The sequence below is a fragment of the Eimeria acervulina genome, genomic scaffold, assembly GCF_000499425.1.
Source record: "Eimeria acervulina Houghton genomic scaffold, Eah_scaff64, whole genome shotgun sequence".
In the NCBI taxonomy this organism is placed as follows: Eukaryota; Apicomplexa; class Conoidasida; order Eucoccidiorida; family Eimeriidae; genus Eimeria; species Eimeria acervulina.
In genome coordinates this window covers 44,595-63,342 of record NW_013549677.1, presented here as the reverse complement: position 1 = coordinate 63,342, position 18,748 = coordinate 44,595, and the positions used below count along the sequence as shown (strand labels likewise).

Sequence of the window (18,748 nt, the reverse complement as noted above, 5' to 3'; positions counted from 1 at the left end):
TAGTGGGGTTACCACCAGTCGGAAGCTGCGATAGCATCTACGTCGCCAATACGATCTCAGCAAGTATTCCAGGTTCATCCCTTGTTTAAATTCGGTTACAACGGAATGAGAGGCCCAATTATTTAGTAATCATCTCTGGAAGCTCCACATTTTCCTAAAAGTAGCACTACTGGCAGGGACCGGGAGTTCGTTACCGCGTTCTGGCGCGCCTGTAGGGAGCGTCTCAATTTCGACCATACCATGACCACCGCAAGCCGCCCTCAGGCTGACTGAAGGCACCGACCGTACTCCGTTGCAGCATGTTGGACTTTTAAACCTGCAAAATTCGTCGAAGAGGCTTGAGCTTCTCCCTTTTACGGAGTGGGCTGTATTTTTGCCCAGGCCTAGTGTCCGGCTAGACAAAGGTGTTTCGGTGAAGACCGGGGATGTCAGGGAGCAGCCGTGGACTCTTCGAACCGTTGCTCTCTGATATCCAACATCTTCACCGAAACACCGTTGTCTAACCCGACACACAGCATTTGGCAGTGTATCACTCCAATGCCTAAAGTCAACTCGAGTTCAGGGTCCTCCTTTTGGGGCTGCAACGCGCCCTTCGTCCTCTTTGAAACCCACAAAACTACAACTGCAAAAGTAGACAAAAAGCCGAGAAAACGGAAAAAAGGCAGTAGTATTCAACTGTACGTAGGGTATCCCTCTCAGCATCTCTAGAGAAAGCTTTTAAAGAAGCCACGTAGTAACTGGAGCGGATGAAGGAGGGTCTCGAAAATGGTGGGGAGGAGAAGCTGGAGGAGCCGAAGGCGAAGTTTGAATCCCTCCAGAAGCTGATCAAGGAAGTGCTACGTGACAAAGCAGACAAGGTTGTACCCAACAGAATCACAGACTTTCCACGCGTTTTAGTTGTGGAGAAGCTCAGCTGGGCTGCCAACAGTCAACGCACCACCGAGGCCTAAGCAGTACGAGACAATATCATGACGATCTCCATGTGCAGCTGGTGGAACCATCGAATGCCTAGAAACAGCATTTACGAGCGATCTCCCACACGAGGGCACGTGCTTCCAGCCCGACTAGTGGCAGGTGTAACATTGTATACCCGGCGTTGGCACACGCACAATTACATGGCCCTACTAGACAGTCTGCACGGAGGGAGAAGTACAACAACTATCTACAGTGTTAGCGCAGACAGTTAAAGCGGGTTTGGCTAGTTTCGCATGAGGAATTGCCCAGCAGCGTCAGTCGCAACAAGGCGCGTTGCTGCTCATTCCAGGCCCGCCCCTATCCGCCAGCCTCACGCCCTTGAGCCGTTTTGCCCAGAGCATCTGGGGGCTGAAGAGGAGGTCAAATGGCTCTTCTGAACTCCTGATTTAAGGAATTTCGCTCGAGTGCAACTCAGGACGGTCCCGTGACAACGTCGCGAGCTCTCTCCTACACACATACTTCATCTGCTAGAGCTAGCGAAGTTCCGTCACCCATCAATGCGTGAACCCCTCAAATTCCAATAAGTCTGCAAGGAGGCACCTCGTGCGCCTTGCCTCAACTCCGATAGAAAAGTCTATACACTCGTCGTTGAACACAACGAGGCTGGGACCCCCGACACACTTGTAGAGGAGGTTTTCGCCGGCAAATGTGCACTCTGCTAATTAGTGAATGCGTTCTTATTCTTGTATAATTGATCTTAAATACATAGAATACGCTCTGCCTCGAGCGAACAAAAACAGCAGACTGAACGCTTGTAGCAGCTGGAAGCCTCGGTGCCCCACAGCGCCCGAGAGCGCCGCCGCAGCAGCGGCCGCTGTAGCTGGCTTTAGGTCTAGCTACAGCTTTTGTTGCGGTCTTTTATATTGGTTCGCTCCGATTGGACATTCTTTTGTGCTTTTGTTAGGGCTCTGGTCTTTTCTTTTACAGCAACTCCTCAGCACGGACTTGCAGTGTTGTACATTGTGCTGCCGCCGTGGGCGCTCCTGTTGCTTCGTTGCAGTGTGTGAGTTTCGCGCTCTGCCTCAGTACTTATTGCGTCATTTTCTTTTTCCGTTTTCTTTTTAGCTCCATTCTGTCTCTTTCTTCAACGCAGCTAAGAAAGGGGAAGTGCAAGAGGTTCCCACGGGGGCAGCAGCTGCTTTGGGGGCCCCCTTTGGCGTTCAGGCGCCGTGCTGAGCCTTCTTGAATATACTACAAGACATGTAGTTGCCGAGCCACCACAGTAGTGTTTGTCGCGTATTCTGACGTCTTTGAACCGCTTGCTGCTTTTTTGTCGGGCTGGCAGGCGGTTGCGTGCCGGCCTATACATACTGCCCGCTGCTCAGACACCCCACCCTGACTTGTGCTTTTGGTGAGGTTTCTACCTTTCAATAGAGCCACAAGAGCGCCAGTGCTCAGAGGCTCCACCTGTTTTCCGGCAGCAGATCTGCCGTTCTTCTCCAAGTGCTGCAGCAGGGGCCTCCGTGGCTGGAGGAGTTTGACAGGCGTGCTCCTCCCTCAGCAACAGCAGTAACAACAACAACAGCAGCAGCAGCAGTAAACTGGGATAATGGCGAGCGGCATTGGCGATAAGGTCGCGCTCGCAAACCCGTATGAGGTGCTCAAGGAGGAAGACGCCCTGCAGCGTCGGCTGGAGCGGCAGGCTGAGAGGGAACGGCGGCGTCGCGAGCGTCGGGAAATGAAGGCGGCAGCAGCTGCGTCAGCTGCTGCTGCTTCAGCAGCAGCCACAGCAGCTGCTGCAGCTGCTGTAAAGGCACAGCTCTCCCCAGGAGCTGCCTCCCTGCTGCAAGGGGCCCGCTGGGCTGACGTCGAGGTTGACTCTGAGGATGATGGGCCCTTAGCAGTGACAGTGCCCCACCGTACTGCGGCTGGTGCGGGAGGCGTTGCGGGGCGCAGATCACAGCAGCAGCAGCAACACCCAAGGGACGCCTTCTACTCGGACGTGGAGACATCTTCAGAGGAAGATTTCGCCAGCGATGCTGAAGGATACCCCAAAGGAGACTATTTGGCAGCTAGCAGTAGCAGCAGCAGCAGCAGCGGAGAGGAGGAGGAAAGGCCAACGAGCAGAGAAATACCAACCCGGTCCCCGTCGGAGGGCAGACGCAAAGCCAAAGGTGAGGAGAGGATCGGGTGTATGCCTGCTTTCCCTCCATGCTTCTTTTGGGTGCTTGTATCTCGTGCTCGTAGCGCTTGCGGCAGTGAGGGACGTGACAGCATGTGGAACACGTTTCGCGGCTTCAGAGGGAGAAAAAGATGGCTACAGGGCGAAGCAGCAGAAGCAGCAACATCAGAGGGTAGTGCGAATTTTTCTTTGGTGCCGTTGCTGCAGGTGCGGGTGGGGCTGCTGCGGCTGACCCTTTGAAAGGTCTTAGCAGGAAGGAAAGGAAGCAACGCGAGATGGAGGAGCTGGAACGGGCCCTGAATGAGGCGGGCCGTAAGTCCTTAACCCTACCCGCCCTATACGTTGCTGATGCTGTTTCTGTTGCTACAAGCTTTGTTGTTATTGCACCTCTTGTAGAGGTGCTTTAGCTTCGGTAGGTGCTGCTGCTAGGAAGACAAAGCAAAAGGGGAGGCGCTTCTCCTGTGTTGCTGCTGCAGTAACTCCATCTGTACCCGTTGAGCCGAAGCCGCAGCCGCAACAGCAGCCACAGCAGCAACTGCCCAAGGCAGGAAGCGGTGCGAGCGAGAAGAAGAAAAAGAAAAAAGCCCATCAACAGCAGCAACAGCAGCAGCAGCATCTTGAATCTGAAACTGAGGACAACGCAGACATCCCAGTAAGTACTGCGCGTCACAGAGTTCTGTGGCTGCCGCTAATGTTGCCTCTTTCCAGTGGCAGTGTATGCAACGTGCGTTGGGTGCTGATGTTGCAGGCTGCACCTGAAGACCCTGCCAAGATCGCGGCTCGTCTGAAGGCGGCAGCGGCAGCGAAGCGGAGCCCCGCAAGCAGCAAAGATTTGGCAAAGAAATTGGCCACCCAGGAGGCGCAGGCGAAGAAAGAGAAGGCGAAGAAAGAGAAGAAGCCGAAGCTCTTCTTCCCTCCAAAGCAGTGATGAAGCTCTAGACATTGCAGTGGCGTCTGAGACAGCCATTTTACGTTACCAGCCTAGCCAGCCCCAGTTGCTTCAATGTTTCTGCAGCAGCCGCTTCACGGAGGCCAATGAGAGTCTGCTGAACAGACACTCGCAGCTGCTGCAGCATTGTCAGTTGGGGCAGACTCTGTTCGGTCTCGGCGGCAGCAGCAGCAGCAACTAGTGCTGCAGCGAACACACCCGGGCACCGAGGTACTTTGCCGCGAGGATGTGCCCGTGAGTTTGTGCACGTGCGGCTGCACGTTTCAGTAGCCACTCTCAGGATTTCTTGACAGAGACAAGCAAGCAGAAACAGCTCGGAGGACCGAATGCTGAAGAAGCTAGCGGTCTCTAGGAGGAGGCTGGCCAACCAGCCGCCAGGGTGCTGTGTTTGCACCACGTGAGTTGTGAGGCGGTCGTGGGTGGGGTTGCGGGTGTGAGTACACCTTACACTGCACGCAACGTCTGCAGCCGTTTGACCCCAAAGTTTTTGGTCAGAGAAACAGAGGCAAGGAAAGGAAACCCCTGAGCTTCAGATGACTCGAGAGCTCTTACAGGAGCCAGTTGGGAGACGACTAACTCCCGCGTAGTGTTCACAAATAAGGCTAAAAGGGCCATATTGGCGGACTGCTGCTGCAGTGCAGCAGAGCACAAGCCTGCGTAAATGGCTTTTGGGGCACCACGTATACAGACTCAGCTACATTCTGCTCACTACGAGCTTGCAAGAAGCAGAAGTGAAAATTTTGAAGAACATAGTTTCGACGTAGCCCCCCTACAGATTAGCAGAGAGGCCCCTCCGGTCCATGGGCAAGAAAGGCCGCGGGCGGGGGCCCTTGTAGATAGATGTTGGCCGAATTAGTTTGTTGACCGCGCGCTGCTCCAGCACGTGGGCCGCCCAGCCAGCGGTTCTCGCAATGGCAAACAGGGGCGTGAAAAACCGGATGGGCACTCCGCACCTACAGCAGCAGCACCACCGAACAGATTGTCTGGGCGGGTTGCAGAGGCTGCGGGGCGACCAGAGGTACAGCAAACGCAGCAGCAACAACAGCAACAGCAGCATTCATTAGTCTGACTGCTTGTACGCAATTGCTGCCGAGAAGTCGACGTTTGCGTGCATATTTTTCCTCCTGAGCATGTGCTCCTCAATAAAGGCCCCAATTCGCACCATCTCCGGGTCGGAATCGGGCAGCTGTGCAGCGGCGAGGGCTTCGGCCAGCCGGCGCATCAAAGGAGCCCTCGGGTCTCCATGTTTGTACATCCGGTGGCCAAAGCCCATGATGACCTCCCGGTGAGCGAAAGCTTCCTCCAGCTGCGGGAACGCACTGTTAAACCGCAGAGAGAGTGCTATGAAAAATCACAGCAGACAACTACAGCAAGGGAATAGACAACAGCAGCAGTAGTAGCGGCAGTGGCACAAATAGCAGCGGGCAAAACGAAGTGCTAATGCTGCAGCAGCGGCCTCTGCACCCGTTGCTTTGCTTCCTCAATGGAGGCCAAGGGGAGCAGCATCTCCAGAGCTGCTTGGTTGGCCCCCCCGTGCAAGGGCCCCTTCAATGTTCCTATTCCCGAGCAAATGCAGCTGTAGAGGTCGCTGCGGGTTCCCGCAGTAACGCGGCACGCGAAGGTCGACGCTGCCGCAACAGGAGCAGAAGAAGGAAGCAAGAAATATCAGAGTCACGTGACCAGCAGTAGAAACAGGAAATATCACAGGCACCGCGACAAGCAACAGCAGAAGCTTCAAGACAGCTGTGCGGGCGCGAAGGACTGACGCCTGCCGTTTTGATGCATAGAGCAGTGTGCAGCGGCCTGGCCCATCTGAGAGGGAAGTGATCTGGGGCCCTCACCGTTGAAGTCGTGCTCTGCGTACAGGATAAGAGATGTGTCCAGCGTCTTCGCCACTATGGGGTGGGGCTGTGCATACATCTCAAAGCAAAGCAAGCCCATACCGAGGCTCAAAAGCCACCCCCCAACCTGCTAGAAGCTAAGTGTTGGTACTCCACCTTCCGATTTCTCACAGTAAAGGCCGGGTCCCCGTTTAGTAATTTCAGAAAGTTTGTGGCTACCGAATCCTCAGGATCAGACGCAAGTGATATTTCTTTGCCCGAATTGGCGAAGTGGTACCAGTAGTTCAAGGCGCCTCCGAAACAACCAATGAGACGAATTGCAATCTGCAGCCACACAGGTCATGAACCAACCTATTTTGCTGTTGCTGCCGTTGATGGTGCCGCTGTCGTTGCTCCAGGCTGGTGCTTGCATGCATCGATGATGCCAAGGTTGACAGCGATGTGACCAGTACAGACTGCAGAAAGCGGATCTCTGGGCTTGGCTGTGCGGCAAAGCATACGTCAACCTGTTGCTGAGGTGGGTTGATTTCCGGCTCTAGAGTGCCCACGACAGAGCACGTCGTCCTCAAGACATCCTGCAGCGAGAAAAAAGCAAGAAGGCGAAAGTTAAGGAACTTACACGCTACTGTATCGTCTGGCTCTGCAGTTACTTCAGCTGATCTTGCAGCTGCCGCTTCTCAAAGGGTGAGGCATCTGATCATCGCTGCGGTCGAGTCTGTCTCACCATGGGATGGGCTTCTTTCGGTATTTGTCTGAGGACTGCGAGGAGCGGAGGTGGCAGCTGCCTCGCCTCGTAAAGCTTTTTCTTAAGGGTTACCAGTTGTTGTTGGTTTGGTAGCTCGCCAAGCAAAAGCAAATGCACCACCTCCTCGAAAGTTGCCTCTCGGGCCAAATCCACAACATTGTATCCTCTGTAGTTCAGCCCTATGCATAAGGAACCATTCAGCTCATGGCCCTATACCACATCAGTCCTAATGTAAGCTCCATTTTTGGGAGCTATACTAAGCCATTCACAATTTTCTGGTGTTAACCAAAGGGCGTAGAGCCATGCGCAGCAGTGGCAGGAAGCCGAGGCACGTGAAAAGCGCTGGCCCACCGCTCCCCAAGGCAACCGTGCAGATAGACGACTCTCCAGCGACAACTCCGGCTAGGCCCCCCGACGACGGTGTCTTGGAGGACTCTTTTGAAGGCTGGGCGTCCGGACTCCTTTCTGAGTAGGTGCCCGCGCGCTCGGTGTGGCGTGTGGGGACAGAGTTCAGGGAAACAGAGTACGGCACAGAAGGCGACATGGTTACGAATACGCCTGCAATGGGTACACATGCACATGCTAAAGAGCTTTCTATTATGGGTCACACCAATTCAAGTGACCTTTGTGAGCACACGGGCCTTGGCGGATTTCATTGGTGAAGGAGGGCCTTTGATCCACTCCTCTTGCTCTATTGAATGCGCTCACTATTATTATTTGGAAATGCCTTGAATGCTAGGGCGAAGAAGGGAGGATAACACTCGACGACGTACACGGTTGTCGGACGGCGGCAGGCTACTTTGGGTGGACCACTCAAACACGTGGAACAAATGCATGAATTGCTTCCTATCTGCAGCGGCAGCTTCAACAACCGTCCATATACTTTCATTATTTTGAAGATTATTGCAATATATCGTACAGAGCGTTTGGCCATCAGACACACCAGTCGGGATAAGCCCGGCAAGGCCACTGGCCAACGAAGGGCAGCTCAAACGTCTGCAGCATGCCTCCTGCCGAGACGCCAGTTGATTGTAACATGCATTACGACATCTTAATGCTGTAGATATGTAGAAATGAATGCATTCGAACTCTTTGGCTGAAGAGACTGGAGGAAAAACGCGCCGACTGACGCTGTCCTAGAAATACCCCCGCTTTTAGTGGCATGCGCTGAATAGCTGCAAGACGGATGGACAGGGGGGGTCATTTTCACCTTACTTCTGAGGGGCTTCTAAGCGTTCTTCAATTCGTTAAGGTTTTGATAACGCATTAAATCGTCACAGCTCTAATCGCCTGGAGTGGAGTAGCTCGCTACCCAGTGTCTGCAGGCCGTTAGACAGGGCCTACAGGGGGTTAGCTCAACTGAAACGGAAACTACTATCTTTCAGCTTAGCGCCCCATCAAACAGCATGCGTACAAGATGTACCGTCGTTCTTTGACCTTCCGACAGCCACCGCATGCTCCCGTCCATGCCAACCGCGTAGGTCATCATTTCATGGGAGCGTACTCTAGGGTCAAATAAAAATAGACGCGAACAGTGCTAACTCACTGAGGTGAAGCTCACTTAAAGTAACTGCAACCTGCATAGCCGTCCCTATATATATGTAGCGTCGCACTGATCATCTACGACGGGAATTGATCCGGCTGTTCACTTCTACATCATGTGCCACTCATTTACTTTTTTGCACGTTGAAATACGGCAAAGTTTCGAGGTTTTTGGCCGTGTTCTCCGCCCTCCCAAAACTCCACAAACAAAGCTGCATGTGGTGTGCGCGCCCTCTGTAACATCAAACCTAGCACTGGCTGCGGCCACTGCTCGGCTGTGCTAGGGATGTGGGACACACTACTCCTCTGCGATCTCGTATACGTAGATCTTGCCACTTGTCGTCCCAACGAACAGAGTGCGGCCATCATACGACCAGTTGAGAGAAGTGCACCATGGAATACCGCTCTTGATTGGCTCGTCTGGATGAATGTCATCGAGCACATTCTTATTCTCGAGGTCCCAGATCTGCAGGAATCGAATAAGACAGGAGACACAGCGGCAAACTCGTAGTCAATACAAACCCAGACGTACTGATTCTACACCCCTAGAAAAATTGGCACAAGACGCTCCGCGCACTTTAAAGCACACAAAATGGCAAAGTGGACATATGACAAATGGTCTGAATTGAAGATTGCGGCTCGGACACAAATACGTTTGTTTCATACGAACTCTCTCGCGCTGAGGAGCCGCAGTCAATACGAGGAATGATATCTCTTCATTGCCGCTTCCTCCTGGCAGATGCCGCCACATCATGCAAGTTGCCGTGTGTTTCTTTCGCGAACGGGTGCTAATGCTTACCTTGACGGATTTGTCCGTTGCAGCGCACAGCCAGTAGTTGCAAGGAGAGAAGCAAAGGCTATTGATGGTGCAGCTCGCGTCCAAGGAGTACAGATGCTTGCCCTCGCTGACGTCCCACAACATGGCAACTCCGTCCTTGCCACCGGAGGCGCACAGCGAGCCATCAGGAGAAACCGTTACTGTGTACAGAACCGATGTGTGGCCTACAAGATTGGTCATGAGCTTGCAAGTCGTCAAACTCCAGACCTGAAACCGCCAGACAACATCCCAAACCAAATGCATCTGAATTCCACTCTTCTTGAAGGAACCTAAGTACTTCAATTAATCGCATCGTACATCGTACACCGCCGTCATACATAAAAGCCAAAAAACGCCTAAAAAAAATCGGTGGTGGCATCTGTGCACAACCACGAAATGAGGGGACACATGCCCCTGAGAGAAGGCGGGATATGTTGAAGCCCTGTATAGGTCTCGCTGTGCGACAAATTGGGCTTAACGAGACTGGTGAGGCAACGATTGAGTTTTTCTAGGTGACCCTGTAGCCCCTCTGCTGATGTGCATGCCTGTGACAGCCAACAGAGAGGATATGCTGGGCACCGGAATAGACCACCTGCGTGAAAATGCGAGACCAACCTTGACGAGCTTGTCCCAGCCGCATGAGACAATAAGAGGCTCCTTGGGTGACGGAGAGAATCTGACGCACGAGACCCAATCGGTGTGCTGGCCTTCCTCGATGGTGTACTTGCAATCTGCAAGGGTGTTCCACAGGCGAACGGTTCTATCGCGGGAGCCCGAGACGATTTGCCTGTTGTCTGCGCTGAAGGCGACAGAGTTGACGTCGGAGGTGTGCTTCTGGAAGGTGCGGACGGTTTCTCCTACGTTCAAGTCCCATAGACGCAGGGTCTTATCCCAGGAACCGGACAGCGCGAAGTTCGAGTCACTTGAAATCACAACATCCTGCACGCACTGGGAGTGCCCAGTGAGCGCCCGGCGAGCAAAGCCGACGCTTTCAGCATCAGGAGAATTGTTCAAATTCCACACGATGATCTTCTTATCTGTGACAGCAAACGCATGCGGAAGACACTTCCCCTACTCTTGTGCCACTTACTTGCTACAAGCAAACCGCACCGCACCGCACCCTCTCTTCCACACTACTATTAGTTTCACCAGACATGAATGCACACATGATCCATCAGGAACGACGTCTCTGCGCCTTCGGAGATTTCCCGCGGCATTGACCATCGGGTCTACAAGTGAGCTGGGATCTCGTGTCATCCTTTTCGCAAGAAACGAAAATAGACCACAATACGTGCAACTCCTTGACACACACTTGCGAAGAAAGCAAACAAAATTGAAAAAAAAATCAAGGACCTTCAGGAGCAGCGTCCATGACGCCCCTCAAGAGATTTCTCGCGGCACCGACCATCAGGCCTACAAGTGAGCTGGGATCTCGCGTCATCATCCTTCAAAAAAAGCGTGAAAAACTCGATATAAGAGCAAAACTGGACACACACTAGTCAATTTAAGCAAACAAACCTAGAGCACAATATCGAGGGACTCTCAGGAGCAGCGTCTGGGACGCTCCTCGGAGATTTCTCGTGGCATTGACCAACAGGTCTACAGGTGAGCTGGGATCTCGTGTCATCAGCCTGTCCCACGAAGTAATGTACTACAGAAAGAGAAGAATGAAACACCTCATGAAGTGCCGCCCCAATGGACAAGACGCAACAGAGCGACCGGTGAAGGTGCACCGGGTAGTGTAGGTGCCACTGTAGCCTCCTCCCAGCATGCCTCCACCTCAGCAGAGCCTGAAGAGAAGGATATGCTTGACACCCCAGTTCGACCAGCACAGGAATTAACATAGAGCTCAATGTCGGACAAGACTGAACGCCACACAGGCCCCGTCGCTGTCGGGAGTCCCCTGAAACCTAACTGCATGCAGATCAGGATAAATGGTGGAAATCATTGCAAGAAAGCGGAATCAGTGACGAGTTCTGCAGAGACCGCCGTATGAAGGCCAAGAGGACCATACCCCACAGCAAAAGCTCGTACGGGTGACCGCTGAACAGTAACGGCTTCGAAGCATTTTCCCAATGCCGCCTCTCCACAGAAAGAGAAGAGGCCTTAGAAATGCATAGAGGGGCAGGGGCAGCAGCCAACCACATATATATTTCATACAGTCCGCACGTCCTACGCAGAGTCGGCAACTGCGAAGACCCCGCCACATGCGGGGTGCATCCAGATGCGGAAGGGGAGACACAGCCTCAACGAATAATGTTAATAACATAATTCTAACCTCGGGAAGAAGATATGATCGTGTTGCTCGTGGCGGTGGGCGTAGATATGGCCGTCACCCAGTCGGTGTGGCCCTCAAGGACGCCCTTGAAGACGAGGGGGGAATCCACTGAAACGCTCATTTTCGTTCAATCTCAGAGAGCGAAACAGTGAAAATTAAGGCACAAACTCTCACGAACCTCTCGTTTCGCCTCGGCGCCCGTTACAGGCAGGCTAGAACACCTCGCGCATGCTGCGTGGGGAGCTAATGTTGCTGGCGGGGTGCAGCAGCAGCAGTAGCAGCCCCCTGCATGCAAACTCAGCCAGGATGGGGTTAGCTGCCTTCATGATTCGTCTAGTTCACCGACTGAAAATGAATTTAGTAATTTTCACAATAGTATAACTACTTCGATGCCACAGGTTTCCCCAACTTCCTGATGCTGTCTTCGCACCAGGCTCGGGTCTGCAGGTGGCCTTTGCCTCCGAGTTGGCTACCACTGCACTGTACGCATTCAAGGTGGTGAGTCAGAACTACTTTTGACTATTTACTGCCCAATCTGTCGATAAAAATAACAGCCGGGAGGTGCCAACTTCTGGATATATTCAAGGCCTCTTGCTTGCAAAGGGGATGACAAAACTTCGCGGCCTTAAGTGAGGACTGTCGAGGTTGGCAATGGAGTCAAAATATTACATAACAGCTCCCAAAAGGCATGTAAACTCCTCAGTATTATTCAGGCCTCGTGGGTGCACTGGCGCAAGGGCCTGGGGCTTTTGCGGAGAGAAGATAGTAGTGCGTGAGTTGAAACACGAATTGCTGTAACTACTGCTGCAAGTCAACTCAATACGCAGGCATAACCGAGCTCCATTCGCTGCATCCCGTAACGATGCAGACGATTGCTGTACACCTAACACTGTAGACACTTGTATATAGAGCAACTTGATGCGGAGGAGCTAGCCTTGACGCGAGCAATACGTGGCCCAACGTCACACACAGCATGCACTATATGCCCCCGCCGTGTCCCCAAACAGCACAGGCGCTCGTGCACCTCGGTGCGCAGCAAAGGATGGGAGGGGCGAGGGAAAGGAAGGAGGGCGCGAGAGACTTCAGAGCCCCCAACAACGAGAAGGTAAAGAAAAATTAGAGGGGAAAAGGAATGCAAAGCATCTGCTGACGCTGCTCGTACTGCCAACCCCGTCGTTCTTCCGCCCCTCCAGCCTGCTACTGGTGGTTACTGCGGCTTCCTGTGGCTGCGGTGGGAGCCTTATACTGCCGGTGGTAGTGAACCGCCTCCGCCAGCTCTGCAGCGTCGATGAACGCGAGGCGATTAGACCGGCCCACGGTTTGAGAGTATTTTTTGGCTTCTGGCATTTGAAAGACTGAAAAGACATTCCTTTGTTCGAGGGCACATCGTGCGCTGCGAAAAGGAACTGGCCGCCTGCACCACTGTTGTGTTGGCTCCACCATGGCCCGCTTAATCATGATCGCTGAAAGACAAAGCTCGTGACCATAGGGGAACAGGGAATGTTCTTCAGCGACCACACAGATGATAACCTGGATTTCCTTGAGTTAGAAGCTATAATGCGTAAGCTGGCAAAACCTCCGAACAACTCTTGCACCACCGAAGTCTTGAAAAGCTTTCAGGTGTTATGATCGATTTGAAAGGTGCAAAGCCAGCCGTATAAGGAATGATGAAACTTCTTTACTCCCCATTATACCCCATACAGCTTCTCCTCACTTATCGGATTCGGCTCTCTGTACAGTGCGGGAGTAGTAGACAATTGTTTGGCGCTGCGTTTCCGACTCGTCAGCTTTCTAACGGTTACCGCGCCAGCTGATTCAGACGAAGGCTTCTCCTTCAAGAGCGATGCCAGTACCACATTGGTTGGAGTGCCCTGCACAAAGCGAGAGTGATGTGCTGAAATTCAGTGCGAATGTACAGGGAAAGAACACGTATGTCTTCTATTTCCGCCGGGTCTAGTTGTACTCGTACTGCAGAGGCACAAAACACTGGCTAGATTATTATTTGCATGCCAACGAGCGCTATTGTGCCTTTATGAACTGCTTCGTCTCACGTGGCGATCGCAGCGGGCGCCACAGTTGTTAAAAAGAGTTCCTGGACATTCCGGCTGAACCGAAACAGGTTGTCCATTTATTAGCCACCCAGTCAACAAAAATATCTTGATCGATCACTCGCTGCAGTTCTACAAGGACACTCATCAGATGAAAAAACGGACATACAAGTTTACTGTAGTTTGCATGTTCGGCTGTAGAACGCAGTCCTGTGCCGGTGGTCAAAAAGTATTAAGACATACAAAAACGCATCAGCGGAGTCACCGGGAGGTCTCGCATCCGTTCTTCACAGCAATGCACACCCGCAGTAAGGCAGGTCGTTTTACTGGGCGAGCAAACATGCAGCTGCGTCGGGTGCCATTGCATGGACCAATCTCTCGTCCCGTGCCTTCTTCCCTGCTTCTAAATTCGGGGAAACAGCGTAGGCCTGATCGAAAAACTGAGTATATCAACTGCTAATACAAGAGCTGTCCAGGGCCTCCTCGACTTAGCACCACCTTGCCGCTCCTGCGGGGCTAGATTACTGTACCGGGCCCCGAGCCGAAGCCCAACAGCATTTTCTCTGGTACATATACAAAACTCTGCAACTTTGCGCTATCCATATTTCATTCTGGACAAGACTAGCTTTTTCGGGGCCGATTTCTTAGTTATTAGCAATTGTTTTTTTGCTTATTCGGCCTGTACCCGCTTGGCGAGTGGAGGTGACGATTTGCCTACATTGGAAAGGCTTGATGTCTGCCTTCAATTCTACTGTTTTTCGAGCTCTCCTTGATGGTCTCTTCCAGTTTACCTTCAAAGAGTCCCCCGAATCTTGCAAAAAAGTGGTGGATTGGCCTCCCCAACGAATGGGCACCCCAAGCCTGTCTTGCAAATGCAACCACCGAAAGCCCGCACATGATTTTATGGTGCTTCGGGGCTATTGAACGCGTAAAATCCATTATTTGACTTGGGGAACGGCTGAGCCTTTGACCAATATTTTTAGGGAAATGAAAAAATGCTTTCCTTTTGAGCAACAAAGCGTCTTCGCAACGAATGAATATACACCAGGTTGTCCCCTTGAGAGGGGGGTGTTAGCAGCTCACGACTGCGCTATTATCCATGCGGCGCTCCCAAGCACAGCAAGACTCCTCCGCCTTTGTCCGGTACCGTCACGATGCCAATATAGCCACAAATACTCGACAAGGATTCCCAAAACAGGCGGCCTTCTCTCCAGTCTCCAGGTACCGGGCATAGCGGCAGTGCCTGGTTTTAAAGTGAGGCGAAAAGGTCTAAAACGAACAAAACTTTGGGAGAAACGGGACGGCACAGTCCTGGTTTAGGACAGGAAGCAAGGACAAAAGTGCCATGCTCATCGCTGGGGTTTGGCAACCCAACAGAGCCGCACCGGGTGTGCCTTGGTGCAGCGCACAGTCACTGCTCCCGTGAGTAGCGCCGGGAGCACAAGAGTAGGGGAAAAAAATGAAAGTACACAATAATTAAAAAGTCACTTTAACAAGGAAAAAAGAAAAAATGAAGAAGACTTGCGATGTTAACTACCTCCTGGGGACTCAGTGCCGGAACGATCAAGCCGCCGGTCGGCAGCACCCTCAGCATCCGGCGCTCTGGAGAAGTGGAAGCACTTATTTTCCGTGGGTAGGTAGGAATCAAGACTTGTTTTGAATTGGGAGGCAATGTGAGATGCTATGTATGGACTGTCGGTGGGTTAGAGCACTTTCAATGGCCAGTCTACGGTCACCACTAGAGTACATGCCCACAAGTGCGGCAGAAGGGTTGGTGGGGAGAGCATGCGGCATACTCATGAGCTGCAGCATGCAAGGTACAACTACTGCTTCAAGGCAGCTCTACATTCAGGTATAAGGCCTAACCCCGCTCGTGATGTACGCGTTAATACTGTGGAAAAGTGTTGCAATTTTTTGCCCTCCAGTAGCCAGCAAATGGAAATGCATGCACCCACTCCAGGCATGCCATGTTACAGCAACCATGAGGCATTCACTGCATCCAGAACCTCAATCCTGCCAACTGCTTTTCAACTAGGTCTTAGAGGGTAAAGAGTCGGCAATAATCGTGACCCATCACATTCATAGAGACGTCTGGGATGGTGAGGAAGGAAATCATGGTGCACTACGAGACGCCGCATGCAACGAGTCTGCGGTCTTATCTGAAGAAGATGGTGGCGAGGCTCAATCAAGCAAACAGACCTACGGCATGGATTCCTAGCATCTAACCTCCCTTCCAGTCCCCAGACATTCTGGAGGCAGTGACCATGAAATGGGTTGCAACACACCTGGCTGCAACTAGAGCTGCAACGTATCTTCTCATGTGAGCACAACTAAGCTCGATTTAGCTGTGTGCAGTAACAGTGTTTACAATTGTACTTCTGCCTGCGTGCAGGCTGCCTCCTAAAGCCGCGTAATTGTTCATGTAGGCACCATGCTACATCTACCACAACCCTCTCGGGCAAACAACACACGTCTTCGTGTGCGTGATCGCTCGTAAATGTTGTTTCATTAGCTCCTTGATATGCTCCTTCTCCTGCTCATCCGATGCCTCCTCCAGCTGCACATGCAGCTCGTCATGTTATTCTCTCGCAGCACTTTGACCTCTACGATGCGCTACCAGTTGGCAGCCCAGGTGCAATTACCACCTCGTCTCCGTGACAACGAATAGCAGGTTTAGTTTGGCTGTTTCGAGGAAGTGCAGTTTACGCTACATTAGGTCCATAAGCAGGGAAGCCAAAGCAGGATTTGGTGCACTCAACAACAGACGTTGCGTACTCCCCAGGCAGCCAGTATCGCGAGGGCTGTAATGAGAGGGTTTGGGGGGTTCAAGCCCCCGCTTTGGCTGGTGCATATGCTTGTGATGGTTGACAGGCAACTAGCCTGAGCATCGTGAAGAGGTTTCGCTAGGCTAGATAGCTAGCTACAGCTGCTGCTGAAGAGCGTGAATGCAAGGAAGTCGAACACTTTCCCATGAAACTGGGATCTGCTCTCACCGGCCAAAGCCGAACGAAACACAGCACCAGGCCTGGATCTATATGCATAAAAGACAGAGAGGTGAAAACATTCTCCCGTCCCGTGAGCTGGCCCAGAAGGAAGCTGTCTTCTCCGGAGTGGAGCCTCCTTCGTGATTCACTCAGCATGGCCACACTGCCTCCCTCGTGAATGCCTCCCTCCAAATTGTAGTGTGTAAACCTGCCTACCAGACTTTTCTCCTGGGGCTGGGGGGCCGGTTAGGGCGCAGTACGCCGATTGCTGTACCTGTATAGGCTGCTGGGGCGTCTTACATACGCGTTCTGCACAAGGGGCTCAAAGAGCGCAGGTGGTTCACTGCTATATTTGGGGAAATGCGTAAGGTACTAAACTCCCAAGTGAGCAGCCAGGGAGCTCCCAGCCAAGCGTCTCTGCTCTGTTGGTAGCCAGTTAAGGCAGTCGAAAGATACTCCTCGGAGGAGTCCACCATCAGCGCTGAGTCACATGCGGGTTCCACCCCCATAGATGCCTGAATGCGTGAAGCCAACCCACTGAACCAGGAATCCTCCTCGATCTCACCCGCTGGCTCTACGACAACCCCATTTTGGTTCATAAAACATGTTGGCGCTCTCGAGCTCCGATGTCTCATCCGGCCGAGAGATTGAAGGCTTTGGCCTGCTACGAAGCTGCGGAATTCAACAAGCGGACTTCTGGATGACATCTCTATGAAAGTGTCGATATGGGTATTGATGGAGGAATCCTCCGGCACTTCTACCTTTTTTTTTGATGCGACAGCCTGATGATCCACCGCCTCGTCCCTCGTGGGTAGAGCTTCGGGTACGAAAAGCATCGCGCGACCAGCCTTGCAAGTGCAGCGGGAGAGGTGGGGAGCGTTGGTCTTTTATTTGCAACGAAGACTAGAACTCACAATAATCACGAGCCATATTGACGGTGTTAAGCAGCCCCTTGTACTGAGAGGCTGCTACAGCTCGGACTTTGGTAACCATTGTAACAATGGCACCCAGAAACTGCTGCTGCTTGGACTCGCGCAAGGCTCACAGAGCAAAGACCGCGGCTAGAACGCCCGCTTGAAGCAAAGAACATTTTCTTGTTGACGGCCTCCATCAAGATAGACTCCCATTCTTCATGTGATGATGGCACCCGGGCCTAACGGGCCACGGATTCGAAACGGGCCACTGTCTGAGAAGCTCTGCCTATAAAAGGGATGTTAGGGGTCTCCTCTTCTTTGCCCAGCCCCGGCCATGATCTCCCTCATGGCAATCATATCACAAAATTTGGAAAAGTGCGAACTTGCTAAGGCCTGGCTAACAGCATCTTCTACCCGCGGCCACTTGCGGAGAAGGGAAGGGGACCCCTTCATGTTGACACCCGTAGCCGTGAATTAAACAACACTAGGAAACACCGATGCTGTACTGCCTGAACAATGGGTAGCCTGTCCATGAACCACTGGTCTGCTTGTACCCCACATTGCCTCTTTTTAGCCCACATCAGGGCCTTAAGCTCGCGATACACCGTCTCTGCCTATCTCCATGCCGGTGCATCTCCTATCCATTGCATCCTGAAGCACGAGTAGACTGAACCACTAACGGCACAGGTGTTACTACTCAAAACGGCCACTGCAACCCAAAGCTTGGACACCACTCCACTCAATCCTCCTAATCCTTACTCCTCACAGCCAGGTATAGCACATGCACGTAAGCAGCAACGGCAATAAAGGGCGCGAAGACCTGCACGAGACTTGCAAGCCTATACGTATTTCTCTTCGTCTGATGCATACGAAATTCATCCATCACTTCACGTAGATGCATGCCTGGCTCCTGCCGTGGTTCGAACACACAGTCCCTAGTCTGACGAGAGGCACTAACACCCAGAACAGGCACACTATCAAAGTGAATCCGTCGTTTTGGCTGCTTTGATAGGCGGCCCTACATCGGCGACTAAGGCGCTCAGTTCTTCAGCAGATATGTCAAACTCACATATCATATACTCCATGTAATATTCCGCTCGTGGGTCTGCAGGCATGATCCTGGCCATGAATGGCATGAAGATGGCCATAAGATGGCCGGGCTATTAATAAATCCCTCCGAAAGTCGTAGTTATCTGAACCAACTCGCGCAATATCGTATTCCGAGATATTTTCTGAACTCCCGTACGTGCTCTTGATAAACCCTATCTTCTACATCACACGATGCTGTCCTCGTAGAACCACGCCGAATCCATAGAGCGACTGGACGTAAATAGACTCCGGCGGAGCTACACAGCAGTTCAAGTCCCCCAAATCACCTACCACTCGCCTGCACGGGAATGCGGGACTTCGAAAACGAGAAGTGAGGGATACAGAAGTGAACCTGGTGCCGGGACACTTCTGTATCCCTCACTTCTCAAACAGTCTGTAGTTATTGATATGAAGGGTGCGGGGGGGGGGGGGGGGGGGGGGGGG

At 52.5% G+C, this 18,748-nt stretch overlaps 3 protein-coding genes across 3 annotated transcripts; 1 reads left to right on the top strand and 2 right to left on the bottom strand.

Moving 5' to 3' along the window:
• Window positions 1-2,524: 2,524 nt before the first annotated feature.
• EAH_00011860 (hypothetical protein, conserved) lies at window positions 2,525-4,025 on the top strand (the record flags this gene model as incomplete). The annotated part of the gene is made up of 4 exons (XM_013394789.1): window positions 2,525-3,089; window positions 3,305-3,409; window positions 3,574-3,749; window positions 3,846-4,025. The coding sequence occupies 4 exons, from the start codon at window positions 2,525-2,527 to the stop codon at window positions 4,023-4,025; spliced, it is 1,026 nt and encodes a 341-aa protein (XP_013250243.1).
• A 1,081-nt stretch (window positions 4,026-5,106) lies between these two features.
• Window positions 5,107-8,121, bottom strand: EAH_00011850 (citrate synthase, putative; the record flags this gene model as incomplete). The annotated part of the gene is made up of 8 exons (XM_013394788.1): window positions 5,107-5,352; window positions 5,511-5,674; window positions 5,888-5,954; window positions 6,059-6,211; window positions 6,334-6,462; window positions 6,612-6,811; window positions 6,984-7,190; window positions 8,070-8,121. The coding sequence occupies 8 exons, from the start codon at window positions 8,119-8,121 to the stop codon at window positions 5,107-5,109; spliced, it is 1,218 nt and encodes a 405-aa protein (XP_013250242.1).
• A 351-nt stretch (window positions 8,122-8,472) lies between these two features.
• EAH_00011840 (receptor for activated C kinase, RACK protein, putative) lies at window positions 8,473-11,390 on the bottom strand (the record flags this gene model as incomplete). The annotated part of the gene is made up of 6 exons (XM_013394787.1): window positions 8,473-8,640; window positions 8,974-9,219; window positions 9,607-10,028; window positions 10,158-10,249; window positions 10,510-10,642; window positions 11,270-11,390. 6 exons carry the CDS (start codon window positions 11,388-11,390, stop codon window positions 8,473-8,475), a joined length of 1,182 nt encoding a protein of 393 aa, XP_013250241.1.
• Between the last annotated feature and the right edge of the window lie 7,358 nt (window positions 11,391-18,748).